Here is a 21,922-nt window from a genome sequence, read left to right on the forward strand (position 1 = left end):
AAACCCATGAAAGTCTTAGGAAAAGAAAAAACACTGAAGTGAATCTTCCTGTAGGTTAGGCAAAGATTTCTTAGATGCGACACCAAAAATGTAAGTGATGAAACAAAAAAATACAAATTGGACTTGATCAAAATTGCAAACTTTTGCACTTCAAAAGACACTATTAAGAAACTAAAAAGACAAGCCTAAGAAGAAAACATTTTCAAATCATATATCTGATAAAAGACTTATATCCAAAATACAGATAGAGCTTAAATTGGAACTCAAAAATAAGTAGACAACCCAATTAAAAATAGGCTAAACATTGTGAATAGACATTGCACAAAATAAGATATGTGAGTGCACAATAAGCAGATGGAAAGATACTCAACATCATTAGGGAAACAAATTAAAACCACAATGATGTATCATTTGATGCCCAGTGGACTAACAATAATAAAAAAGATATACAATCAGTATTGACAAGGGTGTGGATAAATTGGAATCCTCATCCGTTGCTGGTGGGAATGTAAAATGGTGCAGCCCCTTTGGAAAATAGTTGGCAGTTTCTTTAAAAAGTTAAACACAAATTCACCATATGACCCCCAAATTCTAATCTTAGCTATCTACCCAAGAGAAATGAAAACATGTATCCACACGAAAACTTGCATGTGTGTGTTTATAACAGCATTATTTATGAAATTAGAAAGTATCCACTGTCCAAAAACTGCTGAATGAATAAACAAAATGTGGTATATACATACAATTGAATATTATTTGGAAATAAAAAGAAATGAATTACTGATATACGCTACAGGGATGAACCTCAAAAACACTGGTCTAGGTGAAAGAAACCAGATACAAAAGGAGACAAATTTTGTGATTGTAGTTATATGAGATATTCAGAAAATAAAAGCTATAGATTCCAAAAATAGATTAGTGGCTGATTGGGGTTAGAGCTAAGAACAGAAGGTGACTGCAAATGGACATGAGAGATCTTTATGAAGTGATGGAAATGTCCTAAATTTGGTTTATGGTGATGGTTGCATAACTTTGCATATTTACTAAAAACCATTAAATTGTACAATTAAGTGAATTTATGGTATGTAAATAAAACCTCAAAGCTGTAAAAGTAAAATGCATCAGGATGATTTAAAAAGTCAGCTAAAAAAAGAAAAAGATCCCCCAAATATTTCTGAAAACTATTTGCTATGAGAAACAGAAGATAGCTTTAGAAAATATTGTATCGTTAAAAAGATAGCAAAGATGGCCTCTATGAACTAACAAGAAGGTCATAAAGGGAGATTAAGCTCTGAAGACTAGGAAGCTGTCAGGAATAAGAAAACTCAAAAAGGTCTTTAAAATTCAACACAAGAATGAAATTTTGCACTGATGTCTTTAAGGAGCACAACTGACATCGCAGAAAATTGATTCCATAATATTGAAAACAAACTTGAAAATTATCTAAGGCCACAGAGGAAAAGGATTAAAAAACGAAAGGATGAGAAGGTAGTAAGGAATACAAAGCAAAGAGAATGCTAAGAAGAAACAATAGAGCACATATGATTATCAAATCTGTAATACAAGAAAGCTTTTCTGAAATAATGAATACACAAGTCTTAATTTTCAGAGTAAAAGGTCTGTATGTTCTGGACATGTTATAAACAAAGACCATCACCTAGATATGCCCAGGTGGTATTTCTGAACCGGGGATTCTTCTTTAGCTACCCAGATTCAAGCTTGCTCCTTCTCTGCCCTGCTCTGTGCTCCAGGAGGCTGACTTCTGCAAACTTTACCCAGGCTTTCTCCCTATCAGTTGACTCCTCCTTGGGTTTGGCCAATAGAAGGCACTGGCAGGCATGCTGATGGATGGAAGGTGGGAGAAGAGATGGTTCAGAGTACTTCCCTTCACTTCCTTTCTTTTTCAACACCACATTTTTAAGCAGTAGCTAAGTCCCCTTCAGGCGATAGATCCCACTGGGAGGACCCTACTTGATGGTTAGTTTTCACTGGCCTCTATAATACTATTTCCTCAGCTATGTCTTCATTTCTCGGGGTGGTGATGGTTTCCAAGAGTAGCAAGTTTTTTCTGAATGCCTTGCCAGCCCTGGTTTGTTCCCATAATCCTGCCCATACCGCTGTGAGTAATAATCTCTTTTCATTTGAACCATCTTGGGTGAATTCTGTTTCCCACTGGGGAACTCAGATTAATATAAATGATGAAGAAAAATATCCATAAATAAGTAGAGAGAAAATAATCTGACCTACAAAGGAATAAAAGTCAGACTGATCTCATACTTCTCCATTGCAAAATGAATGCCAGGGCTAATATATAATAAGACATATTTTTTTTTGACTCAATAATTTCACTCTGCCATTCCTGTGTGAAATCAACCAAAGGCTATTTTCAAAAATACAAAGGTTCAGAAAATATTTATAAGCTTTTTCCTGAAAAATAATGTCAAGTATTATCTAATCAATGAAAGATTAGTTAAAACTATGACCTCAGAATTGTAGAAGTTGTGGTTTAAAATCACTGATAGCATTGAATTGTTTGAATACCTATAATTTTTTTTATTTTTTTAACTTTTATTTTAAGTTCAGCTGTACATATGCAGGTTTGTTATATAGGTAAACTTGTGTCATGGCAGTTTGTTGTACAGATTATTTTATCACCTAGGTATTAAGCCTAGTGTCCATTAGTTATTTTTCCTGATCTTCTCCTTCTCCCACCTTTCACCTTCCCACGGGCTTTAAAATGGAAAGTGTATACTATAACAATGAAACATTTAGTAGTAATAATTTTATCTATAATCTCACATTAAATTAACAAAGAACAGGCTGTAGTGTAAGGAGTTAAACTAACTGAAAGAATTTTTTTTTTTTTTTTTTTTTTTTGAGACGGAGTCTCACTTTGTTGCCAGGCCGGAGTGCAGTGGTGCGATCTCAGCTCACTGCAACCTCCACCTCCTGGGTTCAAGCAATTCTCCTGCCTCAGCCTCCCGAGTAGCTGGGATTACAGGCGCGTGCCATCACACTTGGCTAATTTTTTTGTATTTTTAGTAGAGACGGGGTTTCACTATATTAGCCAGGATGGTCTTGATCTCCTGACCTCGTGATCTGCCCGCCTTGGCCTCCCAAAGTGTTGGGATTACAGGCGTGAGCCACTGCTCTCGGCCAATAATGTTTTAAGTTTCATTTTTGATTCTGGCAATTGGGAAAACTGTACATGTATTACAGAATAAAATTAACACTAGTAGAATTAAAAATAGGATAACTACTTTCAAAACGACTCTAGAACATAATTTTTCTAATTGAAACTTAGCCATACCGCTAAATGAATAAACCCAGTAGCTACATTTTACCCTTGATAGATAATACTTTCCATATAACAGATATTCCTAAATACACACAGATGGATCACTTGATAAAGTTCTATGAAAATTTTTATTTTCTTCATATGCAAAGAGGCAGTGGATACAACTACATAATAACATATTAGTTGCTCATTATATATCAGAATAAATAAGCAATTGGTCTAATTATTTCTACTATTATTCAAGGTTCTTGGCTAATGTAATGGTAAGAAACTGTTACTTTGTGAAGGAAAGAAAAAATTAACAGTTAATTGTATTAACCACTTACCCCCATGATTAATTGGTTACACAAATTTAAATAACTGAGCTAGCCAGCAGATCAATGTAGAATACTCTGAATTTTTAATTTTAAGTGCTTCTAAGTTGAATCATGCTGAATATAAATGCTCCAATTAAGTGAAATATATAAGTATAAAATGGAAAATGTTAGGAAAGGCTAAATGACAACTTCAAATGTCATCTTCAAATGTCATTTACCATCTGGATAAAGATCAATTTAACTGACCCTGAAATGTAAAAATGGAATTAGGACAGAAGCATCAAATAAATAATTGTATTTCCATTCAAATTCAGTCAAGTCTAAGGTCTTCAACATATAACTGAAATTTTAATTTGGAAAATACTTTCCAATATACAGTAAAATTGCACATTATATTTACTCAAAAGTAACATCACAAGTATTTGAAAACAAAAGAACTGAGTAAATTATAATTTAAGAAGCTTAAGATGAGCTCCTATGACAGCAATCTTATCTTTTTAAACCTCTTCTCTTGCCCAAACATTTATTGATATTTTTTATATGTATCACTGTGTGTGTAAGTGAATTAAATAGAAATATAATTCTTAAATTCAGAGAACATTAAATCTAGCTGTGGAGTCAATAAAAACTACAATGCAAACTAAATTATCTTGTGCTTGACCACTTTTGATCAAAGAACAGTTCTTCTTTCTCTGCTACTCTGTTTCTTTTTAGGAAGCATATTTATCTAGTAGTAAGGTAGAAGAGAGATATTTAACAGGACAAATCAACATAGTCAGCCCTGTTGCCCTGTTGATGAATGCAGTGGCAGGTAATGCAGCCAGATTATCTCTCTGTCCATCAAAACATTTGCAAATGTGAGCTAATGGATCCTGAAGCAGTAAGGACTAAATACAGGCCTAGTGGAAGAGGCAATGGGTCAGATGGAAGAAGTTAGCATGGCTTTATAATGAAGTGAGATTTAAAGGGGAATTTCAGAGAGTAACAGACATTCATGAAAAAATGGAAAGCAAAAGCATTTCAAAGTTCTGTAGAAAAAGTTGGGGTCCTAGATAGCTCTAAAATTTTATTCTGATAGACTTCAAAATTCTTTCTAGGAATTGTCTTAATCAGCTAACCTATGGCTACATGATAATAATAACAATAACATCTGATATGGTACCATACAATTTATAAAGCACTTCACATATGTTATCTCATGTTACCCTTGTGAATAGACTGGATAGGAAAAATATTTATTTTCCTTTAAAAGGTGATTAAATTGAGAGTCAGCTATTATGTGACTTATCTGAAGTAACATAGCTATTACATTTGTAAAAAGTGAGATAGAATTGACAGACCTGAAAACACTTTCTCTAGCCCTATGTTTCTAGTTTTTGCTCCAAGGACTCCCTTTCTGTAAGATAAAATAGATTTTTCCCTATAGCCACCTTGGAAGTCTTCTCTCAGTGTTTACTCAAAACATTCTCTGATAGACCCTAGAGTATTATAGAGGATTATAGATTCTAGGAGTACTGAGGTTCCCTAAAGAGGGTAGGTTATTTGTGGGTCAGGAAGAACATGAAAGTGGCAGTGGAGGGGCAGCCTGAGTCCTTGCAGTGAGGCCACGCAGCACTGATGACTGGAGACCAAGCGTTGGAGGCAGACAGACTTGGGTGTGGGCCTGGCCTGCTAACTGGTGACATTAACCTCTCTGAGCCTTAGAGTCTTTATCTCTAAAATGAGGCTATTAACAACATAATTATACATAAACTATCTAGTTCAGCCACTGGCATGTAATTAGCACTCAACATTGGTGGCTACTGAGCCACTGCAGCCCTGGGGTAATTTTCCATATCTCTCCAGCCAAATTAGCTGCTAAATCAATTATCTCAGACATTGAAGATATAAAGCAAATTCCAATGGATAGTCTTTGGGAGTGACAGGATCTGCAGTCTTCTCTCATTCCTTAAACCTGCATTTTACATTTTTTCACCAAAGCACAAAGAAGTTAAACTGCAGAGCTGATGCCCAAGATGTCAGAGTTGTCTTCTTGTTCTTGGGTTCCTGTCCCCATTCCCTTTCTCAAGAATCCAATGGTACCTTGTTTCAGGGAAGACCTGTTGTTTCTGGGGGATAAATGGAATTTCAGAGATGCAAAGTAGAGTGCTAGAAGTTTCTAGAAGGTAGTAAGGTCTTGGGAGACCTCTATTTCTGGAAGTGGGCTGAGGCTGGAGTTACCCATCTACTTCCTTTTCATCACGTTTGCACTGCAGTAAGCACCATGGAAAGAGCCCTGGTTCACAGCCACTTTTTTTTTTCTTTCTGCAAAATCGGGCATGAAACACCTTGCTTAATTACCATTTATTCTCTTTTTGAAATTACTTATTGTTTATCAACTTTGTGCCCTGTTGTCTTTTGGTTGTTGTGGACACAGTTAATAACGTGGACTCAGTCTTTAGTCTCAAGGAGTTTACAGTCAGGAAACTGTAAACAGTTTCAGCAGGAAAAAGTTATATACAAATCAAGTAAAAAATAATTATTGTAATATTACAGAAGAAGGTGGTCTCATTGCCTGTATGTTGGGTACTGAACTAGATGCTGAGGGTGCCACAGGGACCAACACAGGAGCGGCTCTTGTCCTCTTATAACTCACAGTCTGGTTGGTCTTGTGAGGATTTCATGAGAAGTATTTGGTATAGTAATGTGTATGTGCAGCTATAGTCGAAGTACAACCTGTATGAGGCTGTCTCTCCTATTAGAAAATAATTAACTTGTGGGCAACGACTACCCACCTGGTGACATTATCTGTTATTCCTTATACATATTATATATATGCTTCATAAATAGTTGCTAAGTGAAAGTCAGGTCCAAGTTTATATGTTTTTATTTTTATGTAAAAGGCTGAGACAGAAATAAGATGCTATTTCTGCCACTACTGGAAGCAAGGCCATTCACAGGCAGCCAAGGGTGGCCATGGTAGAGGGGAGTGGTGGAGAATAGAGTCGTTTATTACTGTCCCAAAGCCTGAACGCACCACATGGACTATTTAAGTTACAACTGTGCCCTGAGAATCTCTTAAGGAAGGGATTGAGGTTAATTGAGGTCTTTTCTGCATGAGGTTGATGTCTGTCACACATACAAAGGCCAAGTAATCTCAAAAAAAATTTTATTATGCTCTTGAAAACATAAAGACTTGCAACTCCAAAAAACATCAGAGAAGTCATAGGGAATAAAAATAAATTTCAATAATAACAAAATACAAACATTTGGATGTTTAGCTGAGGATCAGTGCTGGTTAATGGCCACATTCTGCGGTGAGAGCCTGGCAGCCTTCCAGGGGCAGGAAGCAGGGGCAGATTTCATTCTAAGAATTGTATGGTTAAAAACCCCACCTCAAGACTTTCTGCAGAAATTAGAATGTTTAGGGGCCATCATTCAACACCCTGATTTATTTACGGGAATAGATGATGAATTCTTTTGTTACCACATGGTCTTTGTAGTTTCCTAGAGTGTAGAGCCAAGGCCACATCAAAAGGCATGGCTGGATTATTAGGGAGGTTCAACTTGTACTCATTCCCACATATCAGGTCTTCAGTTGTAATTTCTACAGCACTAACACAGGCCTTGAATGCTGAGTAGCAACGGAGAGATAACTGTGGGTCTTACTTCCTGTGTTAAAAATGGAATCAACCTAAATGCCTATCAATTATAGACTGGATAAAGAAAAATGTGGTACATATACACCATGGAATACTATGCAGCCATAAAAAGAAACAGATCACATCCTTTGCAGGGACATGAATGGAGCTGGAGGCCATTATCCTTAGCAAACTAACACAGGAACAGAAAACCAAATACTGCATGTTCTCACTTACAAGTGGGCACTAAATGATGAGAATACCTTGACACATGGAAGGGAACAACACTCATTGGGGTTTTTCAGAGGATGGAGCGGGGGAGGGAGAGGATCAGGAAAAATAATTAATGGGCACTAGGCTTAATACCTGAGTGATGAAATAATCTGTACAACAAACCCCCATGACACAAGTTTACCTGTGTAACAAACTTACACTTGTACCCCTAAACTTAAAAGTTAAAAAACAAAAAAGACACATGTTCCTCAAATGTCCATTTTTTTAAATTAAAAAGTGTGTATCTGGAAAAAAACTTTCAGTAGGGACCTTCAGTGGGTGCAAACTTGGAGTTTAATGCAACACTTTGCCATCTATATCTTTATATCCTCTGTGTTATCTACATGGCCACACTACACCAGGCATTCAAGAAATAGCTGTTAACTGACTATATGAAAAAATAATTATAGTATTTCAATAATAGTAATGAAACTGAATTTTATACCTATGAAACTTTCAGGGAGAACAGAGATGGATAACTGACAAAGTAGAAAATGATATATTTATAAGAAGCTTCGAGAGCACTCAGTTTAATTTCTGCATTTACATATTAAAAACTGAGGCCTATACATTTTAAGTTATTTGCTCAAGGTCATAGGGAATGACAGATGAGGTCTCAAAGCTAGTTTCTAGACTCCATTATATGTGTACTTTCTAACAATCACACTCAAGTTCATGGCTAATGAAAAAATGACTATTATCTTTTCTGTAAAATTTTAACTCATAATTTGTTGATTCTATAGAAAAGACCTGTCAAGTATTTAGAAGGCTCATTTATCCATGATGGTTGCATGTAGAGTCTGTGTACAACTGCAACTTTTTGTTGTACTATATTGATTTTCTTCATGATTGCCCCAGAGGCCTCACATAAAACTCAGTGTTGCTTCTGTATCTGGTCACAGCTAGGAAATGACTTCTGTCAATATTTGGTCCCCAGCCTTGAGTGATACTAAACTCAGAGCTGTTTCATAACAATGTACATCCCTTGGATTAAGTTTTTCTTCATCTTCCCAGCGTTTTTACCTAATTTTAAAACCCTTATTTCAATAGTTTTATGGCTTTATTGTGGACCATTTCAAATCCTCCTCCCCCGTCTTTATTTACTTATTTTGTTTGACATGGAGACTCGCTCTGTCACTCAGGCTGGAGTGCAGCAGCAATCTTGGCTCACTGCAAGCTCCGCTTCCCGGGTTCATGACATTCTCCTGCCTCAGCCTCCTGAGTAGCTGGGACTACAGGCGCCCACCACCATGCCTGGCTAATTTTTTGTATTTTTAGTAGAGATGGGGTTTCACCGTGTTAACCAGGGTGGTCTCGATCTCCTGACATCATGATCCACCCACCTCGGCCTCCGAAAGTGCTGGGATTACAGGCATGAGCCACCACGCCCGGCCTCAAATCCCCTTTTAAGGTAGGTTGGATACAGAAGTCAGTGAAGTAAACAACACTTCAGTAACTGTATAAGTAATATACTTCCATGGAGATACTTAATATGGGTAAATTGCTAATCTCACAGAGGTGAGTCACTCAAAGTTCAGCCTTGAGCCCTTGGACCAAGTTAAACTGGCCTCAAAGAATTCAGGGTTGGAGACTTAACTCTTATGAATATGCTTCATCAGCAAAAGCAACAAAAATTTAAATATACATGTATTAAACAATTTTTAGGAAGCCCATTATGTTGCACACATCAAAATCAATAGATATTTTAGATGGGAACTGCAAATGTACTCAATAGGAGATGCTTTATCAGGTAAAAACCTGTATTTGTTCAGCACTTTACAGTTTCAATAATATGAAGTGCAAAATTTCAGCTAAGAAAGGAACTGGAATCTGATCAACAACGTGGGGGTGTGTCATGCTGTCCTGTATTTTTATGCAAATAAGAAATTTGAAATTTATAATAAAAGCTCATTATATTGCACAAAAATAATCCGCCAATTTCTGATCTGTGTACTACTTTGCTTCTAATGGGGACTTGGCATCTGGGTAAAAGAGTGATTTACATGCGACTGAATATTAAAGATCACTTCAGAGTACATGGAACTACATATCTAATTTCATTTAAAAATCCAATAAAATTTATAATGCCTACATAAATACATCTTTAAAAATGCATTCATAGGCTGAGGTGGGCAGATCACAAGGTCAGGAGATTGAGACCATCCTGGCTAACATGGTGAAACCCCGTCTCTACTAAAAATACAGAAAATTAGCCGGGTGTGGCGGCGTGTGCCTGTAGTCCCAGCTGCTGGGGAGGCTGAGGCAGGAGAATGGCGTGAACCCGGGAGGCGGAGCTTGCAGTGAGCCGAGATCGCGCCGCGCCACTGCACTCCAGCCTGGGCAACAGAGTAAGACTACGTCTCAAAAGAAAAAAAAAATGCATTCATAACACATGGCAACTTCCTGGAAGAAAAGCTTTTCTATGCTTACCTGACACACTCTTCCTTTTTTTAAATTTAGTCTCTTATTCCTGCCCATGTTATTCGACAAACTATTGGCTCTGAGAAGATATAACTAAAATAATAATGTTTAATTGATGCATCTAAATATATGTGTGGCCATTTCATTTTAAAATATCAATGACTACTGTTTTATTTTAAAATGTGAAGTAAACTACCAGAACCAGGGGAAAATATTTGCAAGAAATGCCCCATTAAACCGTCTCTTGGAATGCTTCTTCGCTGATTTATCACTCAACATTTCTTTTTCACATTTTATTATTCAGGTAAACATTCCCTATTAGAACCAAGTGTAGCTATGATCAGTTCTTTATTTTACATAAGAAAATAAATAGGTAATTGTAAATATATAGTACAGAATTTGCCTATTAAAGTGTTCCATTTGTAAAGAGAATCTGGGTATACAGATATACTCTCAAGGGACTCTAAAAAACAAGAAAAACAGAGACGCTGTTAAAATTTATAGTACTAATCATTTTTGTGTTCTAGAATAAAAGTTCATTGTAATAGATAAGATCTATTATACCAAGTGCACAAAAAATAAAAGTCCAAGATAGATGATGCTATTTCAGTAGGCCAGTTAAGACCCCTCTGGAGCAAAGACTGGGAAAAGTTAAGAAAATTATTTTCTTTTAAGAATCTTGTGTATGTGTGAGGTATGAGACAATATAAGGAGTACAGATTCTGAAAAGAAAAAAGATCTGATAAACACCTCTCATCATCATCATCTTACTCTTTTTGTTTGCTCCTCTGTTGGTGAATTCTTTGCTCAAATGTCTCTTATTAACACTTCAACAAGCACCAGACCTTAAAAGTGACACCAGATGACCCTTCTTCTCTTGATGATTACAAAGAGTTTCAAAGCTTTGAAAACAAAGTTCACTGCTACAGCAGCAGAACCTCATGACAGGCAGTGATCCTCAATTTAACTGGAGCAAAAACTCGCCTCTCACAGAGAATGCATTGTCCAAAGCTTCCTCCACAACCTCACTTTATCCTATTTGTGTATGAACCCATTCTGGCGTTCAAAGAGCTAGTTGTTGTTTACATGACATAACTTTAATTAAAAACCTCTGTCTCTTTGATCATTTGCAATGTTGAAAGATAGAATGCCATTTTCTACAGGTTACAGAAAGGTAAAGGCATTCTTCTACAGCAAGAAAGCATAGTGCTGGTAGCAATCAATGTTTTATAATTGGGATGAAAATGCTATTAAGATTCGAAGGCAGCATTCAAAGAGGTCCCTCTTGTTTGCAGTTGGTCAAACATGAGCTATTTCAATACAAGCAATGAGATGCAATAGATGCAGCTAATTACCTCCATCCTGTCTCTACTCAATTCTTCTTACTCCCAGGTGCCTACTCCATCCTCTCAGGGGGAGAAGATAGACAGATAGATGTGAGGAGGTGCACAAGACCTTGTGCAGCCACCAGTCCTGAGAGCAATTGGTCAATACCCTTGAAGCTAATTAAATTTTTAGCAAACAGTTCTAAACTGTAGCAGAAGGTCTATTGGTCCCAGTGGTGCTGTTCAACATCTATATGACTCCATATAAAGATCTAAAATCTTGGAATTGGAGGATTGCTTCTTTCGAGTATATTCTATGATTTTTTGACTTTATAACTAGTGTCTTTTCTCTTAATGGAGAGCTTGGCCTGGTTCTACTTTTCTCCTTTAAAAAAATGACACGAAGGGATGACAATTCATCACTCACCAAATTAACCAAGTTGGTTAACACTCACCAAGGACTTGAATATGTTTTCATTTTACAACCAGTGAAGCAGATGGTTAACTGAAGTTGTTGCAAGTCATCCAAGGAGTAACTTACAACCCTTATCCACAGAGTAAGCCAATTATAATTGCAGCTCAGTTTTAATATTTACCATTTTAGAGCATCATAAAATTACCATTGCAAAAATCTTATCTGAATGAAACATTTCTGATTTCTAAACATATTGTTAAACTACTTTTTCTATTTCTGACATTTTTCTGAACACTGTGAAGGTCAACCTCAAATGGATAATTATAGAGCACTCCTACCAGAATATTATTTGGTTTTCCTTTATTATATTTAGTATCCTCCAGATCTTTATCTTCCACTCTTTCTCCCTTCCTGTTTTTTTTTATTTCTGTTCCCCACCACCTTCCATCTTCTCAAATCGTGAATGCCATTTTCCTAATAAAAGATTACTTTAAAGGCTGATGTTCTGCATATATACTCCTAAATTATTTTTACTTTGATTGTTGTATTCTCTAATCGGGCATTGACATTTGGTTTTTTATAACTCCAAGGAGAATTAAGTTGCCTCTTTGGTATGAACATATATACCCACACTGCTTGGTACTGGAACAGCATTCTCCCAACCCAGAATTAGAGCCCCGAAGGAGGAAATAGTCACAGGGAACAGTGTGAGCAAAAGAATCAAGGAAACACATCTTTACAATCTCCTGAGGACATTCCCAAGCTCTACCCTTTCCTCCTGGTGGCCAGATTATTTTGGCTTTTATTTTAAGATGGGAGAGGTCCCATCCTTCTGGCTAATGGATAGACAGTCTGTGCATATTTTCCCCTTTAACGGAAGTAAAATGAAAATCAGAAAGCTCTTATGCCATTCTTAAGTATAATTTTTCAGGTATCCACTTAAAACATTCACATGACACCAAATTACAAGGCATTTCTTTTTTATCTCTGGTAATCAAGCGAAGTTTGTTTGTACTTGAATGTTTACAATTTAAAACATTCAAGGAATATGACAGAGCACAAGTAACGTATGAATAGGGAATGGAGCCTATGAGACTGACAATGAACTTTCTCTTTGCTTGCTCACTGGAAGCTATTAGATTGTTGCTGCTGTGGGTTGAATTCTGTTCTCTCCTTCTACCCTCCCTGTCAAATTCATATATTGAATTCCTAACCCCCAGTTGCTCAGGATGAAATCTCATTTGGAGACGGAGGTATTTACAGAGGTAATCAAATTAAAATGAGGGGCGGGTGTGATGGCTCATGCCTGTAATCCCAGCTGTTAGGGAGGCAGAGGTGGGAGAATAGCTTGAGCCCAGGCAGGTCAAATGAGGTCCTTAGGGAAGACCCTAATCTAATATCACTGATATCCTTACAAAAAGGGGAAGTCTGGAAACAGACAGCTACAGGGAGAATGCCATGTGACCATGAAGATGGACATCTACAAGCCACAGAGGGAGGCCTGGAACATATCCTGCCTTCACAGCCCTCAGAAAGAACCACCCCTACTAACACCTTGATTCCAGACTTCTAGACTGCAGAACTGTGAGACAATACATTTTTTCTGCTGTTTAAGCCACCCAGTTTTTGGTATTTTGTTACAGCTACCCTAGAGAACTAATACAGTTACCTACTTTACTTTTTTTTCCTATAAATGAAAGTCAATTTTTGACATACCTTCAACTGTACATTATTGTTGAAGAAATATATACTTATAACTATATTAATTTCATATTTGATCTCTTAACTTTAGGGAAAAAATCTTTGCCATTCCTTAAATCGCAATGTTCTGAATTTCACGAGGAAAGTCTTACATACCAGAAAAAGATGTTGAGAATCATCAGAAACAACCTTTCAGTGTAGAACTGGATAAAAGTAGACAAGTACAAGTTACAGACCTTTTAAAGTCACCCAGTTACTGGTGAAAATAGATCACACAACTCCCAGTCTCCATATTTTTCTACTATAGCACAGAGCGACTCCTAGCTAGTAGCCAAGGATTTCATATCATTAAAATTTTTTTTACTATTTTCTTATGCTAAAAAATGTTTAAAGTCAGGATAATATAAGTAAACAGATCACAAAAAATAGTTTACTCCACTGAAACTGTATTCTGCAAAGTCCTAAGACATGCTCTTAATCAGACTGTTGATATTTGCACTGTTATTTGCACTATATTTTGTACCATTTTGAGATAAGCACCGCAGCGACAGGTAGGTCAATACCTCAGTCTGTGGAAAGATTAGAATTTTCTTTAGAATTCTGCTTATCCAAACAGAGGAAATATTTCAGAAGACAACTTGTGCATTTGCTATTTCTCAATGGTAGTTTTCACAAGTTGCATTGTACATGTTCAGGTAGCTATCAAAGAAAAGTATAATTTAATTCTAATTAAATTGCTATTTATCTTAAAGCTAATCATTTCTTGATAGATGTTTCTGTCTCTTTTCTCCTCCATTTCTTTATCTTGATTCTGTTCTTTTAGAAGACTCATGGTAAATACATTTGGAATCTTCAAATAGCTGACACGAAGGAGAACTTTGACTCTTCTACCCTAAAGGGTATAACTAAGATGAGCTCGCTAAAGTTGCAATTAAATATATATCATGTAAAAAAAAAAGGAAAATCTTTAAACAGAGCTATGATATGATACAATTGGCTGCTGTGAAAGATCTTCAGGGATAGTCACTGGTGATATTGTAAGCATTAGAACATTGTGGGAAGGGCTGGCTTTGCTATAGAGAGACTTCAAGCAATGAATGAATTAGATCAAATGGACCTTAGAGTCTTTTCCATCCTAAAAATTCATGGTTCTATGAACTCCATAGTAAGTAATCTCATGGGGCTAATTATTCCCCTCAACTATCACAAGGCTCATTCCTTCACACGCTTGACACTCTTTGCATTTAGTATGCTGTGGAATTTATTTCATTAACATACATTTAGAAGACACAGAGATGAAACACAGAGATCAGTCAAAGCTCGTACATGTCGAGTTAGATACCGTGTTTAGGTCAGAATCTTTGGTTGCTACTCATTTATTAGTATGAAATCATGTATTTTTTACTATGGGGGTAAGAGTAAAAAATTGTCCTGCAATCATAAAAGAAAATTTTTAAGTCATACTAGTCCTTGGGATTCCTTTTTAAAGGGCTAAAAATACATAGTACACCATGAAATAATCAAATACTAACCTCTTTCATTTTTTCCAGTTCATTCTGTAAAGCTTGCTTTGCAATTTCAACTTCTATGAGCTGTTGCCTCAGTTTCTCATTTTCATCTTCTGTTGTTGTTCTCTTTTCTTCCACATTTTCTAATTCATGGTGAAGTCTCACAGATACATCCTTTGCAACCTGAATTAAGGTGTTTGTAACAATAAAATATAATTAATGACAATATAATAAGGGCTAAAATTGTATTCCTATTGAAAGCATTAAAACCCAATATTTATGTGGTGTTTACCATGTGCCAGGCATTATTCCACAAACTATACATATAAGCCGTTCACATATATCAATCATTTAACCCTACAAAAATCCCATGAGATAGGTACTATTATGACTTCTATTTTGTAGATGAGGAAACTGAGTCTCAGAGAGGTCAAGGTCACACAGCTAATGAGTAGACACTGCTGGGCTAAGAGACCTGGCAATCTGGCTCTAAATTTTGTTCCCTTAACTTCTGCACTACTCTGTGGTAACAAATGTTCTACTGCATTTTATCACATGTAGAGAAATTTCACAAATCTCCTTTACTTCAACAAAACTATGAGGTAGATGTTTCCATTATAATCTATGTTAAAGAATGAGAAATTGAAGTTTTTACAAGTAGTGGGTTGGGCTTGAATTTCAATCTTATAACTAGAATTCCAGTTGCTTAATCTTAGGAAAGTTTTAGTCCTTGAGATTATTATTTTTTGAATGACTGTGCATTTTTGCCTCATATTTTGAGATTATCCTGGAAATTCTAGGGTTTGGAAGAAAAGTGGAGCAGCCTGGTATAGAGGCTTAGGGTACAGGTTGAGATTTTGGACTGAGTGGAGAGTGAGCCTGGCACCTATTAGCTGTTTTCCAGGCCTGGGCACTTAACCTCTGTAAAAGGTGTAGCTTCTGCACCTATAAAATGGTGCCTTAATAATCCCTACATTGTAAGATTTTTTTCCCTTGAGAATTAAATGAAATAATAATGTATGTAACAGTGTTTGCCACAGTGCTTAGTACATACTAAGCACTCAATAAATGTTAAGAAAAAAAGTAATACGTATTTCATAAAATGTTTACACATAGCTTTCTTTAAAACGAAGATTACACATGATCTTTAAATCCTAATGAAGTTAATGCAATGCACAGTATACTTATTTGGTTGTGCAAGGAGATTAAGTTAATATCTAGCTTGCATTGTCAATGAATCTGCCTACAGTCAAACTGAACTGGAGACCACACCTGTCTAGAAAACGCACTTCAAGGTTGAGATTTTTCCACTGTAAGAAATTCTGAAGGAACGATTGCACTTTAAAAAAATGAGATTATTTCATTTACCTCACACAAACAGGCTGCAAGTTGGTTATCTGTTTTTTTTTTTTTTTTTTTTCTCAGGGAGTCACCTAAGTGGCAAGTGCAGAAAGGAAGAAGTCCTGGAAGAAGGAGGTGGAGTGGACACTTGCTGAAAGAAATCTTAACTCTAGTATCTTCCCATGCAGTTCCTATTTTGGGTTTCAACTCCCCCAGAGGAGTCCTTTTAGTGCAGCTCCTGACTGCCCGATTCCACCGGCCTTCTCTCAGTAGACAGACTGAAGGGCAGATCAAAGGCTAGAGCCTGCGCTCTGCCACGCCCTTGCTTCTGCCTAGAAGGGAGCCTTCTTCTCATTACCTCTTGAAGAGCCACGGTTGCTCCCAGGAGAGCACACTTAGCTCGTTTGCTGCCAGGCCCTCCACACAGTCTGCACTCTTTAGAGCCACCCGCCAGTTCTCTCCCTTCTGAGACCCTAGTATTTTGTGGTTAGCGCTACGAAACTGTGTCCCTAAGGCTCCTTGCCAGTCGCCACTGAAGACTTCTCAACCTAAAGAGCCCTTGGCCAAAGTCCCCACCCGCAGCCCCTGCCGCGCGCCATTGAGCCCCCGCGCCGCAGACCTTGAGGTCCTGCTCCAGGCTGCGCAACAGCTCCCCGTCGATTTCCCCGGTCTGGGCGTAGCGGAGCCTTTTGCGCTCGGCTTTGCGGAGGCGGTACTGCAGGATCCGGCAGTTTTTGTTGGCTCTCTCCAACTCGTGGCGCATTTCCTGCAGTTGACAGGCATCCTCCTCGAAGAAAGTGTCCCTCATCTCATCCATCTCGGTTCTCAGCTCATCGATCTCGTTCTGAGGCGGTGACAGGCCGCGTGTCAAAATCAAACTCGCTTCCAGCCCTTCCGACACACACCGTGCACACCCCATTCCAATTCCAAATTCTCAGCTTTAATTGCCCTCTCTCCACGAGACAGGAGTGACAAGGAGCTGAGTGTAGAAGAGGAAACTGGGGGAAAAAGGCCCACTTTAGGCCCTCTCTCGTTCTCTTACTCTACCTCTCTCCAGGAAGAAGTGTGACAAACCATTATAATTAGAGAAACGGAGGCCCAGATTTGAATTTAAAGGAAAACCTCGCGTTACTGAGAGCAGATTCAAATTCAGACAAGGCCTAGGAAACCCCCTCCCTCCTTTCTTGTTCTCCTCCCTCTTCAAGGCTCCCTAACAGGTTAGCAGCCTCTCATCCGCGCCGGGACACGCCCTAATCCTCCCAGGCCCACTCTTCCCATCCCCCAGCCGGGTCCCCCCACCCTCCTCACCTTGAGAGTCTCGTTTTCCTCTCGCAGCTTCTCCATCTCCTCCTGCATTTCTTCCTGCTCTTGGAGCTGCTGCGGGTGCGGCTGCGACGAAGGGGGCGCTGCCGCCTGCATGCCCCCGCCGCTCGCGCTGCCCTCTGCGCTCTGCTGGGGGCCCTCCGCCGCCGCCGCCATTGGGGAGGCGGAGGGGACGGCCAGGGTCTCGCAAATGGCAGGGGGGCCAGAGACCGGGGAGCTGCGGCTACTGCTGCCGCCGCCGTTCTTAGCGTGCATCTGAGCCGCGGCCGCCGCCGCTGCCGCCCGCTCCTTCTTGAGATGGAACTGGATGAGCTCAGACTGCAGACATCCTTCCTTCCAGTAGCTCCCTCCACCACCGCTGCCGCCCCCCGCAACGCCGCTTCCGGAGTTTCTGCTGCCGGGTCCTGGGGTTTTGCCCGCAGAAGAGGAGGATAGAGAAGGGGAGGCCCCCTCCCCGCCGCTGCCGCCCCTCTGCTGAGCGCGTACGCCTTTCCCTCGCCAGCCCCTGGGCGGCGGCGGCTGCGGAGCGCCCCCCTCCCTTTCCCCGGAGCCGCCGCCGGCTCCTCCTCCTTCCCCGCCCCCTCCTCCTCCTTCTCCGAGCGGAGGGGGTTCCCCGAGTTTCGAGGGCACGGACTCTAGCTCCCGAGGCGGCTCCTCGGGCGGTCCGGGCCTCCTGCCGCCCAAAGCGGCCAGGGTCGCGGCGGGGGCCGCTTCAGCACCAGCCACGGGCTGGACAGCTCCCGGAGCTGCCCCTTTGGGCGCCAGGGGCGTCGCCTTCTCGGCCCCACCTCCGCCTCCTCGGACGCTGGCGGGCGGCCCCGTGCGGCTCGCGGTCTTGTTACCCTGCTGTTGCTGCTGCTGCAGCTGCTGCTGCCGAACAGAATTGAGTTTAGTGCCAGCCCCCACTGGGGACCGGGTGGCCGCGATTGTCTGTCGCAGCGAACTGTCCCTCGGTCTAGCGGGTGACTGAGCTCGCTGCTGCTTTCTGCTGCTGCCCTCCGGGTGCAGACGAGCCTCAGTGGCTGCAGCGGCGGGAGAAGCTGCTGCTGTGGCAGGGGCAGCGCCCCCGGTTGGTGGCTGACTCATGACTAAGAAGAACCTACCAGATGCGATTTGGAAGAGCCCATTACTAGATCATCCTCTTCCCTCTTCACCGCCGCCAACCTTCCTTCCTAAGCTGGGACAGAAACAAAAGGAGAGAAGAACACAACATGTCTGCGTTTTTGCAGAGCAAAGGGTGATATTGCTCTACAAGAGAAGTCCTCAGAAAATGACGAGATTTGGAAGGCGCTTAATAGAAGCTTTGACTTTAGGAATAGGATGCAGGGCTGTCTTTAGGAATAGGATGGAGGGCTGTCAATTCTCGTTTTGCCCAGGGTGGCGCTGTCTCCATCTCACTCCACCTCAGCAAAATGACGGATCTGAAAGCAGCTGAACCTTACATTCTCATGGTAGCAGGCTTTGGAAAGGGTGAGATACAGAGTCAGACAGGAATTGATGGGAAGGGAGATATAAAAGAAAAGAGGACAAAGTGGAAAAGAAGCTTCAGAAAGAAAAGATGTCCATATATTAGAGTTGTCAACTCTGCTTTTACAACTTTGGCTTTCCTCACCATCAAATCCATATGTAAAGCGTAGTTTACTGGAGAAAGTTTTCATTTAATTAGTATTCCCAAGTTCAATTAGAGGAAAAGGGTTATGATGTAGGACTCCTAGAGAAAATTTTCTATGGGTAAATGACACTTTCCCCAGGCAGCTCCAACCCTTAATGTTGTTTTTGGGAAAATGCACCCAACTTCCTTTATAATAGAACTAAAAGAAAATACAAATAATGAATGCCTTTAAATCAATCTCAGTTTCAAGAAAATAATAGCATTAATAATTGTCTATATGGGTTAGTTATTAGCAACCCCAAGACGTATTTTTTCCCTTTTGGGAAATAATTTTAAAAATACATTTGGAAAAATTGTGGTCAGTTCTGCAGTTTCCTAAGTTTCTGGTGATGAATTTTCCTATGCTTACCCAATTTTGTAGTCTTATGAATCACTTTAGTTTTAAGTGTAATTGCTGGATAGAAAATATTTTCATTCTTAGCCATCTTCTTACATCGCATATCATAGGCAAAAGTTGTACTTTTTAAAGTGCCCATTTCCTCCTATGTAGCAATTCTGAGACAGAACCCAGAAGGCTGGTGCATCTTCCCTCATGGTGGTAAGATCAATTTCCAGTATGTATATTTCCAAGATAAATCTGTCACTAGCTTCTTTAACCTGAAAAATAGCAAGTTACTGACTCATGGGTTCCTCTCCCTAGGGATCCAGGCAGCTAGTCAATTAGTTGCCTTTTCCTTAAAATTATTTCTGTCTAAAGCACTGAAAGGGGCATGACTAGGCACAAATTTCTGCTTTAAAAATGTTTGTCCTATACAGAGAGGAGATTACTGCCAGTTATTTTACTTGCATTATTCTTGTTAACATCTATTGTTAGCATCACAACTTAGCATGCAGTAATTCCTCATTTTATAGAGAAATATTACCGAAGGGTTCCTAATCCACCTCCCTTTCTGTTTCTGGCACCTCCTTGCAACTCACTTTGAAATATAAAGGTGAACAAAGAAGACATCGGGGGAAAACTGCCCACCAACTTGTTTTCTACATCTTCTCTCCCAGCCACGATACTACTAGAATGTCTGGCCTAGTTTATCATCATGGGTGGCACTAACATGGGCTATCTAACTAACTTATATTGCCAATGCAAACTTATTTTTGTTTTTAATCAGGCAGAATAATTCCAGAGCTGAGAAGCCAATGTTTAAACTCAGCCCCCAGACAGCATTAAGGCAGGCAAAAGCTTGTGTTCCAGTAACTGGGCTCCACAATCAAAGGTATCCGGCTGCTGTCACGTGGTTCCCACAAAGTGACAAGATGCTGCATCTCTTCAAGGCTTTCCCAGTGAAAATTATCACCCAACCAACCCCGGCACGGCTTAGACCAACACTTTTAATCTCAAGTTTTATCCGCCTGCTAACCCACCCCATCATTCATCCCCAACCCTTTAGAAATCCAGAACTTGCTCACTTCTCAGCAGAGGCGAGGTTTCCAAGTAGTTGAACAAATCAACAGCACTTTCCTTCTGATATTCCGGGGATCTCAGGGTTTATTATTGTGCCTTTCTGTGCCGAGGAAAGTTCGACTTCCTATTATTGTATGCGACTTTCCAGCTGAGCATGACTTTGGGCTCTCTCGCCGCAGTTCCACACCCACTCGATTTCTCCAAACAATGGCGGTAACGACAAGATTCAGCTGCCCCCAGAGCGGGTGACTTCCCGGCGGTCCGCAGCTGGGCTGGAGCTGCAGCTCTCGGCAGGCTAACACGCGAGGTACCAAGCTGGCCCGGACGCTCCCCAGGAAGTGCAGAGATATTCATGAGCTGACCTCACCGAACTGGGCAGGAGAGAGGGCGGGATTGCAAGGGACGATAGGGTAGAAGTAACCAAAGAGAGGTTACTTTCAAGAGGAAAGAGAAGAAGGCGGGGAGGGGGACGGGGGACGGGGGTGGGGAGTGGCGGGATAAAGAGACAGAAAGGCCAGAGCCACGCCCGAGATGGAAGATTGGCAGCAGCGCTCAAACTCCTTGCTCTATTCTCTTACTCCGTACTTGGTAGAGGATCCCAAAACCGCTCGTACACGGATGCACTGGTTTCCTGCAAAGCTTTGTCCCGGGTTCGGTCATTCTCCATCAATTATTTACTTGAGCTTCTTTTCCAAGGAGGCGGACTCGAACAGTCTTCCGGGCGTGACTAACATCTCCTGATGCAGCTGGCAGGCGGCTGCTGGGAGTTCTCTTTGTTCACTCACTTTAATTCTCAGTCGAGCTCTCCACGCGGTGCTCCCTCCCCACCCCCAGCCCGGGCGGAGTCATCTATTCGTCGTTTCCACGAATAGATAATGGTTGCCATGATTGCCATGATGGGACCCACCGTCCCACAGACAAAGGGTTCTTGCGAAACCACGACTAATTTAGTGCAAACCGAAATAAATATCGGCCCACAGAGATCCTTTACAGAACGGTTTGCCCTCAGTACATTTTCCTGTTTTCTATTGAGTGCCGGTTTCTACCGTGAAAATGAGTAATTGCTGGGATCCATAATCTTTATAGCAGTGCATGCGAACAATAACAGAAACCAGGAAGAATACATTATATCAGCCTAAAAGGGAATTCATTTAAAAAGAGGAGTTCAGAATATACATGTCTTTACAATTTACACTAACCCATACTGTTTCACAGTAGTAATATTTTTAAAAATTAAGTGGAATTTTCTCTTTTTCTTTTCAGTTTCTTCTTTGAGTGGGGGTCGGGGAGCATGGGAGCCTCCCTTCTA

At 40.1% G+C, this 21,922-nt stretch overlaps 1 protein-coding gene across 2 annotated transcripts in view; it reads right to left on the bottom strand.

Moving 5' to 3' along the window:
* Positions 1–21,376, bottom strand: part of MTCL3 (MTCL family member 3) — a 46,258-nt gene extending 24,882 nt beyond the window's left edge. For both annotated transcript variants that reach the window (XM_054491661.2, XM_063666565.1), the window contains exons 1-4: positions 20,619–21,376; positions 17,528–18,719; positions 16,839–17,063; positions 14,903–15,061 (exon numbers count right to left, since the gene is read on the bottom strand). In XM_054491661.2, the coding sequence (XP_054347636.1) occupies positions 14,903–15,061; positions 16,839–17,063; positions 17,528–18,628 (1,485 nt within the window). In that variant the 5' untranslated portion in view covers positions 18,629–18,719; positions 20,619–21,376. The remainder of the gene's footprint in view (positions 1–14,902; positions 15,062–16,838; positions 17,064–17,527; positions 18,720–20,618) is intronic.
* Between the last annotated feature and the right edge of the window lie 546 nt (positions 21,377–21,922).

This window comes from Pongo pygmaeus, chromosome 5 (genome assembly GCF_028885625.2).
Source record: "Pongo pygmaeus isolate AG05252 chromosome 5, NHGRI_mPonPyg2-v2.0_pri, whole genome shotgun sequence".
NCBI classification, from domain to species: domain Eukaryota; kingdom Metazoa; phylum Chordata; class Mammalia; order Primates; family Hominidae; genus Pongo; species Pongo pygmaeus.